This window comes from Pinus tabuliformis, chromosome Q, assembly GCF_031772625.1.
Source record: "Pinus tabuliformis cultivar Carrire ecotype Pingquan chromosome Q, CPIR1, whole genome shotgun sequence".
Classification (NCBI taxonomy): Eukaryota; Viridiplantae; Streptophyta; class Pinopsida; order Pinales; family Pinaceae; genus Pinus; species Pinus tabuliformis.
The window spans coordinates 553,553,747-553,569,860 of NC_142296.1; the positions used below are offsets into that span (position 1 = coordinate 553,553,747).

The window sequence follows — 16,114 nt, forward strand, 5'->3', positions numbered from 1 at the left end:
TATTAATCTCATTATTTATCTAACTTAAATCAATAGTGTTTAACCTCTAAATGGGTTGTAATAGTGTTCTGCCTCTATATGTGAGTTGTAATAAATACCCATAAAATTATCCGTCCACATAATGGTGACCCTCTTTTTCTTCCTATTCCAACATTCTTTAAAAACACCTTTTTATATTATATGAAAGTTACACTACACTACACTACGTTTGAGTTACGAGTTTCCCGGAGTTCCCAATACGGAGGTAGGAGACATTGAAACTTCGACAACGCACATGAGATGGAAGCCCACAAAAAGAAGGTGCTCTCACAAATGTTTTCATGGCCAGTGTTGTTTATTTATTTATCGTCTAAATAGCAGTCTGGTTCTTAGAGAATGGTTTGTAATTCATGCAGATGACTCTTCTTGTGACCGAGATCAATCGCATGGCAGAGGAGAATCGCAAGCTCAACTCTTTGTTGAGGCGCATGATAACTAACTATGAAGATTTGCAGAAGCAAACCAAGCGCGTTGATGGAAGCCAGGTATTTATGGTTTTGGGAAGCTTATAACTAAGCCTTGGGATTCAATGAGGCTTCAAGAATCTCAAAAGTTCTAATGCTTTTTCTTTTTGATCTCGTAGATATTCAGTCCAGAAAATCGATCAGAAGACAATTTCAATTTCAGAATATTGTCTCGAAGATCTGATAATACCGACTCCAGCGCTGCAGTTTCCCATCACCCTTCCGATTCTCATGAACAAGTTGGGGATAAGGATGGGAAGAACACCAGATTTATGGACGATCAGCAGCGGCCTTCCCATAAGAGGAAGATAAATCACTTGCAGTTGGATCAGTTTCAGAACAGGATGATTAATCCGTCCATGGAGGAGTCACCAACGAAGAAGCATCAGAGGCTCAGCAACGACTCCTGCGAGCAACCGGCGCACATGACCAAAAAAATCGTATCCGTGCGGACAAGATCTGCAACATGTCTCATTTTATATTATATGAAAGTTACACTACCCTTGAGGGCGCGCAACGGCACCCCCGGGCCGCCCCGCCCCGCCCGACCGGCGGGTCGATTCCCGGAATCGACCCGCTGCCGGTAGGGCGGGGCGGGGCGGCCCGGGGGTGGCGCTGGCGTCTTGATATCTTGGCGTCTTGATATGCTAGAGTAGCTGTCATCCAACTAACTCCCTTTGGCGGATGAAACAAATATATACCTTCCTTCCTTCCTGCAACAAATAAAAATACCTGTAACTTTCGTAGCTGTAGCTCCCATTCATAACTGGCATCGACCTAAAATGCATGTAACTTTGGTAGGAATTTGAAATGGTATCCACGTGCCGTTTTATTTTAGTTTAGGTGAGGGCACGTGGATACCATTTCAAATTCCTACCAAAGTTACGTGCGTTTTAGGTCGATGCCAGTTATGAATGGGAGCTACAGCTACGAAAGTTACAGGTATTTTTATTTGTTGCAGGAAGGAAGGAAGGTATATATTTGTTTCATCCGCCAAAGGGAGTTAGTTGGATGACAGCTACTCCAGCATATCAAGACGCCAAGATATCAAGACGCCAACCTAGTGATCCTTGGATCAGATTTTGGATCGCAGTAAATCTTGAGAGACTATGAGACAATGAAAATCCTCACGGATTAGGTTGAGAAATCAGTGGCATCCATGTCTTTTTTGGCCTAGTGATTTAGTGGAGATCATGGTAAATCATATTATTACATGTTTATTGTTTTGGCCTAGTGATCCTGTGTGGATTGTGGTAAAGCCTAGTTTCTATTGATGAGGGTGAGGTGGTATAACCTCAGGATGCCATAGTTGGTTATTTTGGTTTGATTACCACATTCATGCTTTCAATATGGCATGGGGCTGATTAGCTAAAGAGAGATTTGTCTCATCCAATATATGGTTGGGTGGAACCTAGTAGTCCCATCTCGGGTTGTATTTTTCATTCATTAATAAGAGGTTCTTTCCTTGACATTTTATGTTTAAATGTATTGGTTTATATGTGGATTCTATGGTTGATGTATCATTGATATTTCTATTGTTATGATGCTGGTTATAAGAATTTTTTATGACAGTGATGATGTATGGCTTTCCTCATATTTTTATTTATAAATGAATGAACAATGTATCTATGACATAATAGATGATAATGCAAGAAATGATATAAGGGAACAATGCTTCTTAGCAATTCTCAGATAAGTATGAGACCCCTATTCTCATATATGTTATTTAAACCTATAGATTACATATTTGTGACATGTTTGACCGAATGACTGTTATGGCTAGTAGGGATTTAGTCAAATCCTTGTTCAAGTAATTGAATTGTATCCTTATTTTATTGTTATATTTCAGTTCTGAAAGTGTCATTGAGTTCTAGGTAGTGACCTGGGCTCTAGGCCTAAGAAGGTGGCAAAAATCTCAAATTCGAATGCACAGGTTTGAGGAGAAAAGTCCCTAGACGCATGCATAGCCATGTTGTGGGAGCGTCTGGAGCCTCCTAGATGCATGCATGTCCATACAAAGGGAGCGTCTAGGGGTTTAATGGTCTAAAAATTCATTTGGTCTTAGGGATTGGTTACTTGAGTGGTTGGGATGGCTCTTGGGAGTTCTCTTGCTAATGTGGAAGGTCTTTGTGGTGTGTTTCAATCGATTCCACTTCCTTAAGGTCACCTAAGAGGTTGAATCCCATTATAGTGGCCTATCATTGCATATTTACCCAAGTTGGTTGGTTACTTGGGTAGATGTGGGATGAGGGTGTTACAATAGAATATACCAACTATCAGTCTTCACCTCCTCTTACTAGTGTCCACCTCCCATTCAGCGATATGAGAATAGTTTCTCCACCAGATGATAGGGTCATGGACATATCAAAGTTCACCATAAATAATTTGAAGAGAAGAATAGTGTAGGAGAAAATAATGTATTTCCCAAATGACCCTCATCACCTTGTTTCTATAATATAGAAAGGGTGATCATGCCTAATACCAAAAAGAATCCAAGAGAAGTTATAGCAGTGAATGCATCCTTTGAAAAATCCACTAGGGATAATACGTATTATATCATGAAATAAGATGAAACATTGATTAAGTTGTTAGATTTGCTAAGGAAACAAGTTGAACATCTCATGGGAGAAAATAAAAGGTTGTCTTCTATTAGTACTAGTAGGTTGGAGTTAAAGGTAGCCATAGAGGAGATCAAGCCTTTGGAAGACACTGAGAAAATTATATGATTTGATGTACATTCTTCACGAAGTAGTGGTGCTCATACATGAAGTGCAAAAAGGTCATAGAAAATGGTGAAACTTCTGAAAACAACACATACATCCATTGATGTGATCCAAGATTGGGGCACCAAATATTTGAATACACCTGTATTGTTGGTTAAGAAGAGTAGACATGATGTAAAAGTACATAAGGAAAGTATCAAGTTGTTTTTGTATATCTATGAGCAGATCCATACTTCTATCACCAACACTATAACAACATATTGATGAGTGTATAATGGAAATTTGGAATATTTTGTTAGGATGCATGAGATTTCTTCTATTGGAACATGTTGAAGGTGCTAGAAATCTATTAACGAAAGGGGTCTCCCCAATGTTAAGTCCCAATTAGACCTCTCATTGATTGGAGCAGGAGTGACAATAGGAAATACGATTGATTTCCATTATCATTAGGGATTTCCTTGGCTGTCATTATTAACATAAGAGGTTATACAAACATTATTTGAAACAAGCAAGTAAGTTGACACTCCGAGGCATATAATTTCGATGTATATAAGGTACTTTCACAATAGGGCGAAAGCTAGTGAGCCTCTAGAAGAAAAGTAATATTGACATCCTAAAAGAGACACACAAGAGAATAAGAGGATCATAAGGTAGTTTGAAAATTAGTTCACAAGCTAACCATGATCATAAAACCAAATACAGCACAACTTTAACAAGATAAGTATCAAAGACGCCGAAATATTTCAATTTCCCTAGTACATATGAATGAAACACATACCTCAAACATATAAAAAATAGTCCTATGATATTCACACTACATGCATGAAAATGTGTTTCCTCATTGAGGTTCATATATTAAGTGGAAGTGATAAGATATATAAGTACAATGTTGCCACACTAATCCCAATGGTGGAATATTAAGTCACCACCTACTTCTCCAAACAAAGATCTTCTCTCCTATGCTAATGCTACAGAATCCAAGGTGAAAGTTCAAGCCCAAAAAGTGTTTTTTCTTGAGTTATGAGGGTGTATTTATAACAAATGAGGCGACTCTTCACCTCCCTCATGACATTTGATCTTCTATAATGAATTTTCAAATTCTTACATGACCTTTGAGCTTCTATATGAATTTAGAACCCAATATTGACTCTTCATATTCCATGTGGGACCCTTGGACCTATACATATTTTACATTTTCTCATTTTGGATAATTACATAATTACATTCCACAAATGATGTGGCGAGACAATATGAACTCTTGGTATGACTCTTTACAATGATGACATGGGACTTCATGATGATGTGGCATTGCCAAGCTAGTCCTTTTGTTGCTTTCTTTTCATCTTCATAACAGATATTTCATGTTATTTATATTGATCCTCTAAGGGGTTGATTGATATGGTGTCTTCGTGCAATCCTAATATTTTATCTTTTGTTGGAAACTAGTATCTCTTCTTCTTCTTGTTCAAATATCAACTTTCCTTTGCAACTCCATAGGTGTCTTCTAGCATGGTCTCCTTCTTCAACTCCTTCTTCATCATCATGTCATAACAAGATATAATACATGCAACTGAAATAAACTCATGACATGATGACATCAGTATGAAAACTCCTAGCTTAACATGCTTGATAAAATCACTAACTGAGTTAGAACTGGTCGATTGGATTGCACAATTGTGCAGTTCAAGAGGTGAAGAGCAAGAACTAAGGCCTAAGCCTGCACAATGCACAGTTCAAGAGGGTATTACCTAAGCCTTAGGGCTTACCTAGCCTTTCGATGTAACATGCCATGCATACCTTGTGGTATTCAAATACCTTTGCACCTTCTCATTAGACATAGGCATCTTGTAGCACTTTGTCAGATTTTCATATAGTGCCTCTTTACCTTTTCCAACTCTAGCCATATTTCTTGCATTTCAAATGATCCTCAAGAAGGATCCACTTATCACATCTCATCATGTAGGTTAGAAACATCTATATACTCAAATACACGTAGGAATCACGCAAGTCTAAATAAAATTCAGAAGAAACATAGGTCAAGAAAGACTTATCTTCAATGAGAGGTGATCCTTTCTATCCTTCAAGAGTCATCAAAGTCCATTTTCCACATACCAATGTTGCCTTCAATTAACCAACCAATCCTCCTAATGGCTATCTCATCTAGGGCTTCATCTAATCTTTCACAAGTGCTTGATCATATTCACATTGACCATGCTAGGTTTCATATCTCATATCCTTTCCATAAACCAAGGTTTCTCTAAAACCATAACCGTAATAACCAAGTTGCCTAAGTTTTTCTTCAAACCTGAGAATTCTTTTAGATCTCCACCATCCTCTTCTTTCTTTTCTTCAGTGGTGTCATCATTGGGGTGATATCCATTGCTTTCCTTTAGTCCAACTTCGATACCATGTTCAATTTTCTTAGGGCTATATTGCTATTTTCTTTGATAATTGAATTTATTCATTAACACACTAAGTTCACCCCTTAACATCATGACATTATTCATATTTACGTCATTATTCACCATCATATGCAACTAAGTATAAAGAAAAATATCATCATCATCAATGCATCAAAACATAAAGGAAAAATAGAAGAAAATCAACAATGCATAGAGACACTAGGATTGGTCAAAGATAATGGAAAAACCAACTATGGGGAAAGCCTTGTAAATTATTCTTCTTATATGTTGTCATCAAATGATTTAGCAAAAGAGAGCACAATGCTACATATCTTCACAACAACTAGAACATCCATGAAATTAACTTAAACATGCTTGTATTCAAAACCATGATTCTGAGGACTGTAATGTACTGTCACTTTCTATAACCTACTGCTACACACTATTATCACTGAGATTCAAAGTACTGAAGTTTCATATTTTAGTCCCAAATGCATGGAGGAGTTGTGTGAGCGACTATGGTAATCCTGGACACTCCTTGGTGAACTATATGTGTGCGATTGTGGAAAAATACACTCATAATTGCATCAAACCCCTATATGCACCCTTCAGGCTATGATTCAAGCATCTAAGGCTTCCTAGACGCACCCTTGACCACTTTGTGCATATGTCTGGGGACCTATCTTCCTGGTCTACTTCATAAATCCTAGACACTCCCTTCAGGCTATTGTGTGAACATCTAAGGCTTCCAAGAAGCAACCTTGACCACTCTGTGCATGAGTCTAGGGCTAAGAATTCTTAGTTATGAGCCAACGATCGTGAAATAGAAACCCTATATTCGTGTGAGCTTCAACCTTGTAGTTTCGGACCCTTGTGTGAACTTTCTCCATCAGACCTATGCGAACCAAACAATAGAAGAGATGAGAAGATGGACTGATCAATGTGTCCAAATGACCTTGAGGTCTATTCTGTTTATATAATTCCATGAGGGTCCACTTGAAGTTAAGGCCAACCTATCCAATTGTACATATGCATAGGGCCAACCTGAAAATAAATTTAAAAACCAACTTCTGCTTGTCCAAAGGAGGTGATCTTTAGGTTGACTTTTGTCCTCTCGAAAAGAGGATTTCAACACAATAATTATCTCCATCATGTGAGTTTTCCAAAGTTTAATTTGACCGCAATTGTATAATTTTAACATTTCTTCTCAACTAGGGATAATTCCACTTGCTAATATCTGACCTGCGATCAAAATACCTTCTTTTCATCCTACATCCCATCCCAAGGATCTCATCATCTTAAATCATCAATGTACATATATTACTTATTCCTTCTTATCTCTTGATTTTTCCTGCTCATGTGTTGAATATTATCGAATCTAAAAGAAGAAGAATTTGTTACTAGAGAGGAGTTTAAGATACCACCCTCTATTCATCTGGCTACAACCCAAAATCTTTATCAATGGGATACTACCTGAATATTTTTCAATAGGCTACTAACAGAAATATATGTCAACAAGCTACTACCCAAAATATGTGTCAATGAGATATTACGTGGAATAGTTGTCAACGGGCTACTACCAAGAATATAAGTCAGCAGGCTACTACCTGGAATATCTATCGATGAGCTACTACTTGTATCATCATTGAAGAGGATATCACTAGGGAGAAAATCTCAACTTGGAACCACATGGAGGAGCTACTACTCAACCCAAAATCTCATGGGGGAGCTATTACTACGACCCTATATCGAACAATAGGTGATATAGGGGAGCTACTACTCAACTCATCGTATTGTCTAACGATCTTCCTAGTAATTACTTATCTTCCCAGGAATGACCCTCAATAGTCATGCGGTAGAACACCTGCATCATAATAATATCTTAGTTGAGATACCCGACTTACCAAAGGTAAGGATCTCATGTTGCCAAGCTTCCTCTACTGTTGTCCAGATGGGGAGGGATAATCCCAACAAGCCTAGCTTGTGGGTATGATGCCAACTAGGGAATACTTTGCAAAGACCAAGATAGGGTGAGCTACTACTCCAACCCTATGGGTAATAGATAAGGGTGATACCCTATTTTCCAGAGTTCCCTCAACTCTAGGAGCCCTCTATCTCAATTCCATACCCTAGGAGCTCAGACAGGGCAGGAAGAGCTTGGCTCAGTTTCCTCGATCAATGCTTTTCTCATCATACTCATATCATCGTACTTGTATCAGGTAATCATGATGTATCCATATCAGTTATCTCCTGTTCATACAAGACATCAAATCAAATATCATGTTAGAACATAAATAATCATATAAATCACAAAAGGACACCATAATCACCATCCCACTCAAGGGGCTGTCAAACACAAGCCAAGGTTTGTCTTGTACAATTGCATTATCTCAATACATGAAAGTACCTCAGTCCCAACTATATATATGGGATTCTTTGCCTCTCTATGGCATTGCAATGTATCCATGTCATATTCAAAAATTTCTCAAACATCTCTTCAAACGCTTCTTCATCCTACTTCATAGATAGTCATGCTAGCAACATCATACTCAACCTTGGTCATGCTACGGACCTATCATCATGGCATATCTCATATTAAGACAATGCTCATATGTGCTCATCACATCAATAACAACCCCAATAAACATCATCATATCCATACAATCATATATCATAGGAAGAATATCTCATACCAAGAATAGATAATCTGATGCAAAATATCTCGAAGGATGCTTAGCGGCAACTCAATGTGTATGAAGAAGCTCAATCATGAATCGACTCATGTGATGAGAACCAGTATTGCAGCAAGGATTTTACAACTCCTAGGGTGATCAAATTTACTTTATCAACCTGGGGTTCATACAAACTTGGAGGTGACAATGCTATATACACAACAGAAGAAACAGTCTACTCTTGTCACTTCTCAATTGTTGCGATAGACCACCAAGATTTTTAAAACCAATCTTCTATTGACTAAAAGGAGGCTAACTACTAACAGTGAATGTAAAGCTATTTTTAAAGCAGAAAGTAAATGCTTTCCAACGTTAAGGAAATGAAAGTGTTGAATAGAGAGTGTTATGAAAATGACATGAAATCACCTAGCTAGGAATTAACACACATCACTTGTAGAAGAGACCTAATTTAACCTGCAGTCTATCATCTAGTTATCTAGAATAAGTAGGAATGGAAATAATCCTAATATTGTTAAGATTGATATATGCATGCACTAGCTAAATATTGCATAAAAGAATCTTTTGGTTTTCAATTTAGAAATGTAAATGTTAAACTAATCAAGATGATCAGTTACAGGGGAAGAAGGTATGGGAAAACCGGTCAAAAAAGGCACTGAGGGGGATGGAGGTCAAGTTGAAGGCCTACCCTATGCTCTGGTCATTGTTTTTTCCCAAAATAGTCTAAAACAGGCTGCTACAGGGTTTCCTATAGTTGCTATAGGATTTCATGTAGATACTACAGGATGTCGTGGTTTACTACAGGAAACTTAGCTGAAATATGTAGGAAGGTAGGGAAGGTGAAAGGAAGTGCTGGGAAGGTGGATGTGTTGGAATTATTATGCATGTGTTGTCCTTGATGGAAACTCACTTATAGTAGAACAAGTATATGGTAACTAGATGAATCCACAGGTCAGTTCAGAGATGACAAAGTTATGGAACAGAATAATAGAATGATGGGACAAAGTTTTACAGATCAGAATCAGAAGTTTGATAAAGCTGAATATTTGAAGATCTATACGCAGATTTGTCAAGGCCAAATCGCATATACACATAGGTACAAATAAGAAAAGTACCATACATGCCGACGCACTAATTTAAGAATACGAAGGATCCTTACCATGGTATAAGCCCACAATATTGAGCGCAGTAACAATTACTTGATCCTGTCCAAGATTCCACCAGCACTAGTTTAGTTTTGACTCATGGTATTTTCTAAGGCTCTAACTATATAAGGAGGTGAAGATAAAAGTGCTAAGTGTTCATGTGAAAGGGTTTTTTTGATGAATACTTCAGTCTAAAGTATATTTGCATTGTAAGGGCCATAGTTGACACATAGATCTGAAATAATTATGCACCAATGAATACAATGATGGATCAAGATCATGAGACCTAAAATGACTTTCCATTGTAGGATATGCTCATGGATTGACTAGATCTAAGTATTGATGCATTTTTTAATCTCTCACTATTATGATCTGGGTAACTCTTTCTAAAGTTCTGAAGAGTTGCGCAATTTTAGGTCACAATTTGTAGATTTGTACACAGGTTGGCCTTGGTTAAGTCACGTATACACGTGGGTTCATTTTTTCAAATTCGTGTACATAAAGGAAGGGTTTATGTTCATAAATTACTGATCAACCTGATAAATGTTGTTGTATCTTTGTTATTTTTCAATGATGTGCTCATGTTGATTTGGGTTGAGTGATAATGTCTGAAGTAGAACTGTTTGAATGATGAAGTTGAATTTGGTTACATGTTGATTGGATGAAGAGATTATTGATGCAGCTAACTATATGAGGGTTTTGTAATCTAGCAGAATATTTCAAAATAACTCTGATCAACTCTATGTCTGATTCAGAATTACAACTTTTTAGTATATTGAGATCTGTACACAGGTTTCTCTACAGAAAAGCATGTATACATGCGGGTTTACTTAAGTGAAGTAGTGTATACATGTTGGCATATGAATGATTAGGGTTGCAGTTGATTCTCTGTGTTGATGCAGTATTCTGGGTTCAATACTATGTTCTAGTTACAGTGATCTCACTGCTCTGTTTGAATTAAGTTGGTGTTTTCTTCAATTGATATACAAGTTGTGATGTATTAAAGCAGGTGGATCCAGTGTGAAAATTTATGAAATTTGGTCCACAGATGTTGCTGAGGGTTGGAGCCTTCAGTGAGCAAGTCGAATCTTATTGCCAGTAGTAGCCGGTAATCAGATCAGGGGACTGGAGCTCCCTTCCAGTAAGAGATGGAGAATGAGTGAAGGTTGTAGACTTCAATAGTTGGGTGCCTATGTATTGGCATGAGTCTACATCAGTAAAAGAATTTAAGAAGTTTTTGATATTAATAAGTTTGAATACTGAGACGACTAAAGCTATGGTTTTCTCCCACATTGGGTTTCCACCTTAAATCCTGGTGCTCATGTGTGTTTCTTATGTGTGATACTTTATTCTATTCTTACTGCACCTACTTACTGCTTATCAAATGCCTGATAAATCTCTTACATTCTGGTTTAAGTTTAATAGATAAATAATTAGTTGTTTTACAAGTTTACTAAGCATACGCTAGTTTATTTTATAATAGTTGCATACATACACGATTTGGGTTCAGTACAATCGCATACATATTTCAGAAAAGAAAATTATTATTGTGAGTTTTTAAAATACTGATTCACCCCCCATCTCAGTATTTTTCCCAACAATTGGTATGAGCGCAGGTCATTCAAAAGAAGCTTTATTACCTGAAGGAAGATCTCCCAAGATGAACAATCAAGATGGAATGACATCTATCAGACCTCCACTCTTCAATAGAAATAATTTAATATATTGGAAGACAAGAACAAAATCCTATCTTCGGTCCTTGGAGCATATGTTTGGTAAATTTTGGAAGGAGGCTACCAATATCCATCCGTAGTTCCCATAGATGCAACAGAAAATAAGAAATATGAAACCAATGCCAAAGCTATCAATGCATTATTGGGAAGTTCGACAGAATCAGACTTTGTCAAAGTTATGCAGTTAAACACAAAAAAATAAATATGGGACAAAATCATTCAAAGCTATGAAGGTGATACCAAGGTAAAAAGTGCTAAACACAAAACTCTTAGAATTCAATATGAAACTCTCAAAATGTATGATGATGAAAGTATTACTAGTTTCGTTCTATGTATAGATGATATTGTAAATCACATGAAAAATCTGGGTGAGGAAATAAAGGACACCACTTTAGTAGAGAAAATCTCAAGATATCTAACTCCTAACTTTGAGTCAAAAGTGTCTGTCATTGAAGAGAAGAAGGATTTTTAGACTCTTACCATTGTTCAACTTCATGGGATCTTGGCTGCTTTTGAAATGAGGAAAGGAGGTCCCTCAGAAATCAGAGAAGTCACATTTAAAGCATTTGGAAAAGGAAAATAAAAGGAACACCACAAGCAATGAAGATGTATATCAGAAGAAGACGAGGTGAACTTTGTAAAGAAACTTCAACTGGGCACCAGAAGGTTCAGAGGTAAGCTTCCCTTCAAATGTTTTTCTTGTGGTAGAGTTGGTCATTATGATGCTAAATGTCCTCATAAAGACAACCATGACAAAGGGAAGGATACTGCAAAAGGTAATAGGAGATGGTTTAACAATAGAAGAAGTTATTATACTCATGAAGATAGTGATGTCTTGTCAAATAGTGAAGAAGGAGAATTTGATCAAGATCTTAAATTACTCATGGATTTTGAGAAAAATACAAATGAATCTAATGATAAAATTGTGGATGCTTTAGAGGAAAACGATTTCTTTGAAGAAATTAATCAAACCAAAATTTTCTTGGAAGAAAATAAAGTAGCCATAATACATTGAAACATCAACTCATAGAAAAGGAAAATCATAATGAGAAGTTAGAATGTGAAGTAGTAAGTCTAAGAAAGGAACTTGAGAAAATAAAAACTTTGAATCTTAGATTTTCTAAAGGATTTGAAACCTTAGATGAAATTATCAAGGTACAATGATCTCCTCTTATGAAGACAGGTCTTGGATACACTGGAGAAACATCTCAAACAGAAAATTCTTCAGCCACCACCATAAGCTATCTAAATGCAGTAAAAACCAGTCAACAAATCTTTAGTGCTCAACAAAAGAATAAAGGAATTCCACAAGTAAATCATGCTCACTCTAATCCAAGGATGAACAACAAAAAAGGCACCAGTCAAAAGGCAAACAACACCATAAGATTATATGATCACATAAATTTTTTCTTTAATGGAAAATGTTTCTCATGTCATAATTTTGGTCATAATGTTGCTCAATCTGTTGCATACAAAACCATCATGACTAGAGAAGCAAGAAAACAAAGGTATGAGACAAGAGTCAAGAAGAACACTTATAATAACTTCTCACCTCTTAAAAAAGAAACTAAATGCTCATTTTTCAATAACTTTGGACATGAAGAATCTGAATGCAAGAGAAAATTACAGCCAACATCTCAAAAAGACCAAATATCAACAAATTCTAAGGTATGGAAAAGGAAGGAGTTATAGTCTGCAAGCTGTGGCATAGAATTGTTTGCAGAAGGACAAGAAAATCAATGGTACATTGGTATCGGATGCTCAAAACACATGACAGGTGATAAAGATAAACATATTTCATACAATGCTTTAAAGAAAGTGTTATCACTGTAAAACTTCCTTAAAAAGTTTGGACAACTTACATGGTTTCTCAATTCTTGTATCAGTCATGGTCGAGTCATGGTCAAGTCATTTTTATGTTTTAAAGTCTAAGTCATAGGGTTAGAATCTCATGTCCATCTTCAAATAAAGTTTGATAGCCTCATTCCATGTCCTAGAAGCCTCACCATGTGTTTAGAAGACATATCTCACATAATTTCGGAGAAATTTTGAAACTAGCTACGAATCCACATTTTTGTAGCGCAAACAGTGTAAAAATCCTGTTTTGCGCTACGAAATCAGTGTTTTCGCAGCGCGCTGCGAAACCCCTGTAGCAGCCTGTTTCAGCAGAAAAAACTGTTTTACTAGGTAACTTCCAGAAGCTTTCCAGAGCAGCTGAGAACTCAATTTTGCAAACTGAAAGAGGCTTTTCTTCCTAACATGTTGAATTACAAAAACATCTTTCAGTTTCTTCAATTCCATTCTGAGGTGGGAGAAATGTGTGGTTAAACTTGCGCTACGAAACTGCTGTAGCTGCCTATTTTGCTGTAGCTGCCTATTTTGATGTAGTTAACCAATTTTGAGGGACAAAAGGAAAACCTTTTTTGAAAGGGAATTTCTGAAGAATGATCATTTGCACAATGCAAGCATCCAGCAAGGGAAAACGGGCAAAGGAAAAGCATATATGAACCATAAGCCATTTGTTATAAAAGTGATCACAGCTACTATTGTTCATCATACTTCAGGCAGCATTGAAGAGGTTTTATTTTCACAGGGGTGCATGTACAAGGTCTACAGCACATGAAGAACATGGTACTTCAATACATTTTTGTGTAATCAAAGAAGATCCTTGTGGAGACCAAAAGCAAAAAAGGAGAGACATTTTTGAACTCCAAACTTTATCAGTCAACTTATCAGTCAAACTGTCTTCTTGTTTTTACCAGTCAACGTCTAAAAGCGTTTCTGAGCAGTTGAAAACTTATCTCTGAAAATTGAAAGAGGTTTTCATTCCTAAGATACTAAAGTGAAAAAACCTCTTCCACTTTCTTCAAATTGATTATGATCTGGGAGAAAAGGGTGACCAAAGTTGCGCTACGAAACTGCTGTAGGTGCAGTTTTTCATCTCCTGTTTGACAACTGTTTTAAAAAGACTTATTCTGGGCAGCTGGAGTAGTGTTTCAAAAAAAAAAAAGCGGTTTTTGTTCAGCATGGATTGTTTCAAAAAAAACTCCTTCAGTTTTTCCAAATACATTTTTTACGAGAAGTTATGACCTCTGTCCCAAGACCTATTTTTCAGCCAGAACAGAGCAAGGGACAGTTTCCTGTTTGACACGTGTTTTTCAAGGACAGATTCTGAACAGCTGGAGGAATTTTTTAAAAAACCAGGAGAGGTTTTTGTTCTAGACAACATGGGCTACAAAAACCTCCTTCAGTTTCATAAAATGTGTCATGGATGAGGAGATAAAGGCTCTGTCCCACGTGTCATTTTCAGGGATTCTAAACCTAAAAACAAGGAAACATGTTCCCTAATTTCTAGGGTTTGTCTTCAGCAGTCAGATGACCACGTGGGAGGCTTCATCAAATTCGACCTCATGGAGTGTTAGGTGTCAAAGAATGCTTTAAATGTTTAGATAAGGATGTTGTAATCATAATAAGGAGTTACACTCCTAGTTGTATTAGGTCACTAGCACTCCTAGTTAACAGCTAGTTCTAATTAATGGTTGGTTTTATGGTTAGAATAGGTGTCACTGATGGCAAATTCGAATTCTCTTGATGAGGGATGATGGAATCCTAATTGTAAATGCTTTATATAGAGCAAGAGGTCGAATTAGCAAAGGGTTGGAGACTTTTTGGCTCAACTGCTGCTCTATGTGCAGACTGTGTATATTTTTAACCTAATGCAGAATTTCTACTTAGACAACTCAAGATTCATGAAGAGTTCTTGTATGTTCTTGTTTTGATGGCATCTTCCAATACTTACATTGCAGTGAGGTTTACTTATGATACTCAGAATTCATCAATGATGCTCTGACTTCCTTCATAGATAAACTAACTGTGTTTCACTGTTTTATATTTGCATTTCTGCACTTGAACTCTATAATGCCTTGACTTCCATGCTAGGTAGAATGTTTTGGCTTCACTACTCAGGATTCAAAGAGGGTTTTTAATGTCCTATTGTCTCATGGCTTTCCTCTTTCACTTACTTGCAGTGGTATGAATACATGTTACTTAGAATTCATCAATGATGCTCTAACTTCCTTCATGTATTTATAAACTGTGTTTCCTTGCATTGTATCTTTGTTTTGTTGATGTATAAAAACTCTCTATGCCCTGACTTCATGTTAAGCTGATCTTGCTGTGGTACTGAACATACTTTGACTCCATAGCCCAATGGTAGCCAACCTTCATCTTTCAACCTATAAACATATACAATTAGAAACCATAGAGTTAGCCATCTATTCATATCTTTAATCTAAATCATTAACCCTTTGAGAGAGCCCTCTCAGGCTGAGGAGGCTAAGCCTTAGCTAAAATATTGGTTTGAAATAGTTACTTGAAGTCTTCCTGGTCTGCAGCCTTCCAGGGCCTGATTTTGAGATAACATTTTGGTGCGTCTGCCGGGAGCCTGAAGATTATTCATTCCCGAAATCAATGGCTGAACTTCTGAAGGTAGCAAGAGCTCAGACATCTTTTTGAGGCTGCAAAACTACCTTGGTGACTCCACACATCGAATAAGAAATTGGAAGTTGACTCCACTGCTAGAAGATCAGTAGCTTGATGAAGTTACAAGATGAATTCCACTGCAAGAATGAATGCCAGGTATGCTCCTATGAATCGGTCTCATATCCCTGGTTTTCCAAATCCTATGCCAAAGGTTGATTGGTTAGAGGATCTTCCAATATTCAAAGATGAAAAGAAAGATGATGCTGCTCTTCATTTGGTTAAATTCCATATGCATATACGCAGTCTTAAGGTTCATTTCCCTGAAGATTGTCTCATGAAAATGTTTATGACCACTTTAGAAGGAAAAGCATGGTCTTGGTATAAAAGTCTGGAAAATGGTTCAATATATTCGCTTGCTAGTTTTCATGATGAATTC

General features: G+C 37.0%; 1 protein-coding gene across 1 annotated transcript in view; it reads left to right on the forward strand.

Moving 5' to 3' along the window:
* Nucleotides 1–215: 215 nt before the first annotated feature.
* LOC149220645 (uncharacterized) overlaps nucleotides 216–16,114 on the forward strand; it is a 67,617-nt gene continuing 51,718 nt past the window's right edge. Inside the window, exons 1-3 of the mRNA XM_089387153.1 lie at nucleotides 216–300; nucleotides 396–524; nucleotides 623–943. Of these exons, the coding sequence (XP_089243279.1) occupies nucleotides 280–300; nucleotides 396–524; nucleotides 623–943 (471 nt within the window). The 5' untranslated portion in view covers nucleotides 216–279. The remainder of the gene's footprint in view (nucleotides 301–395; nucleotides 525–622; nucleotides 944–16,114) is intronic.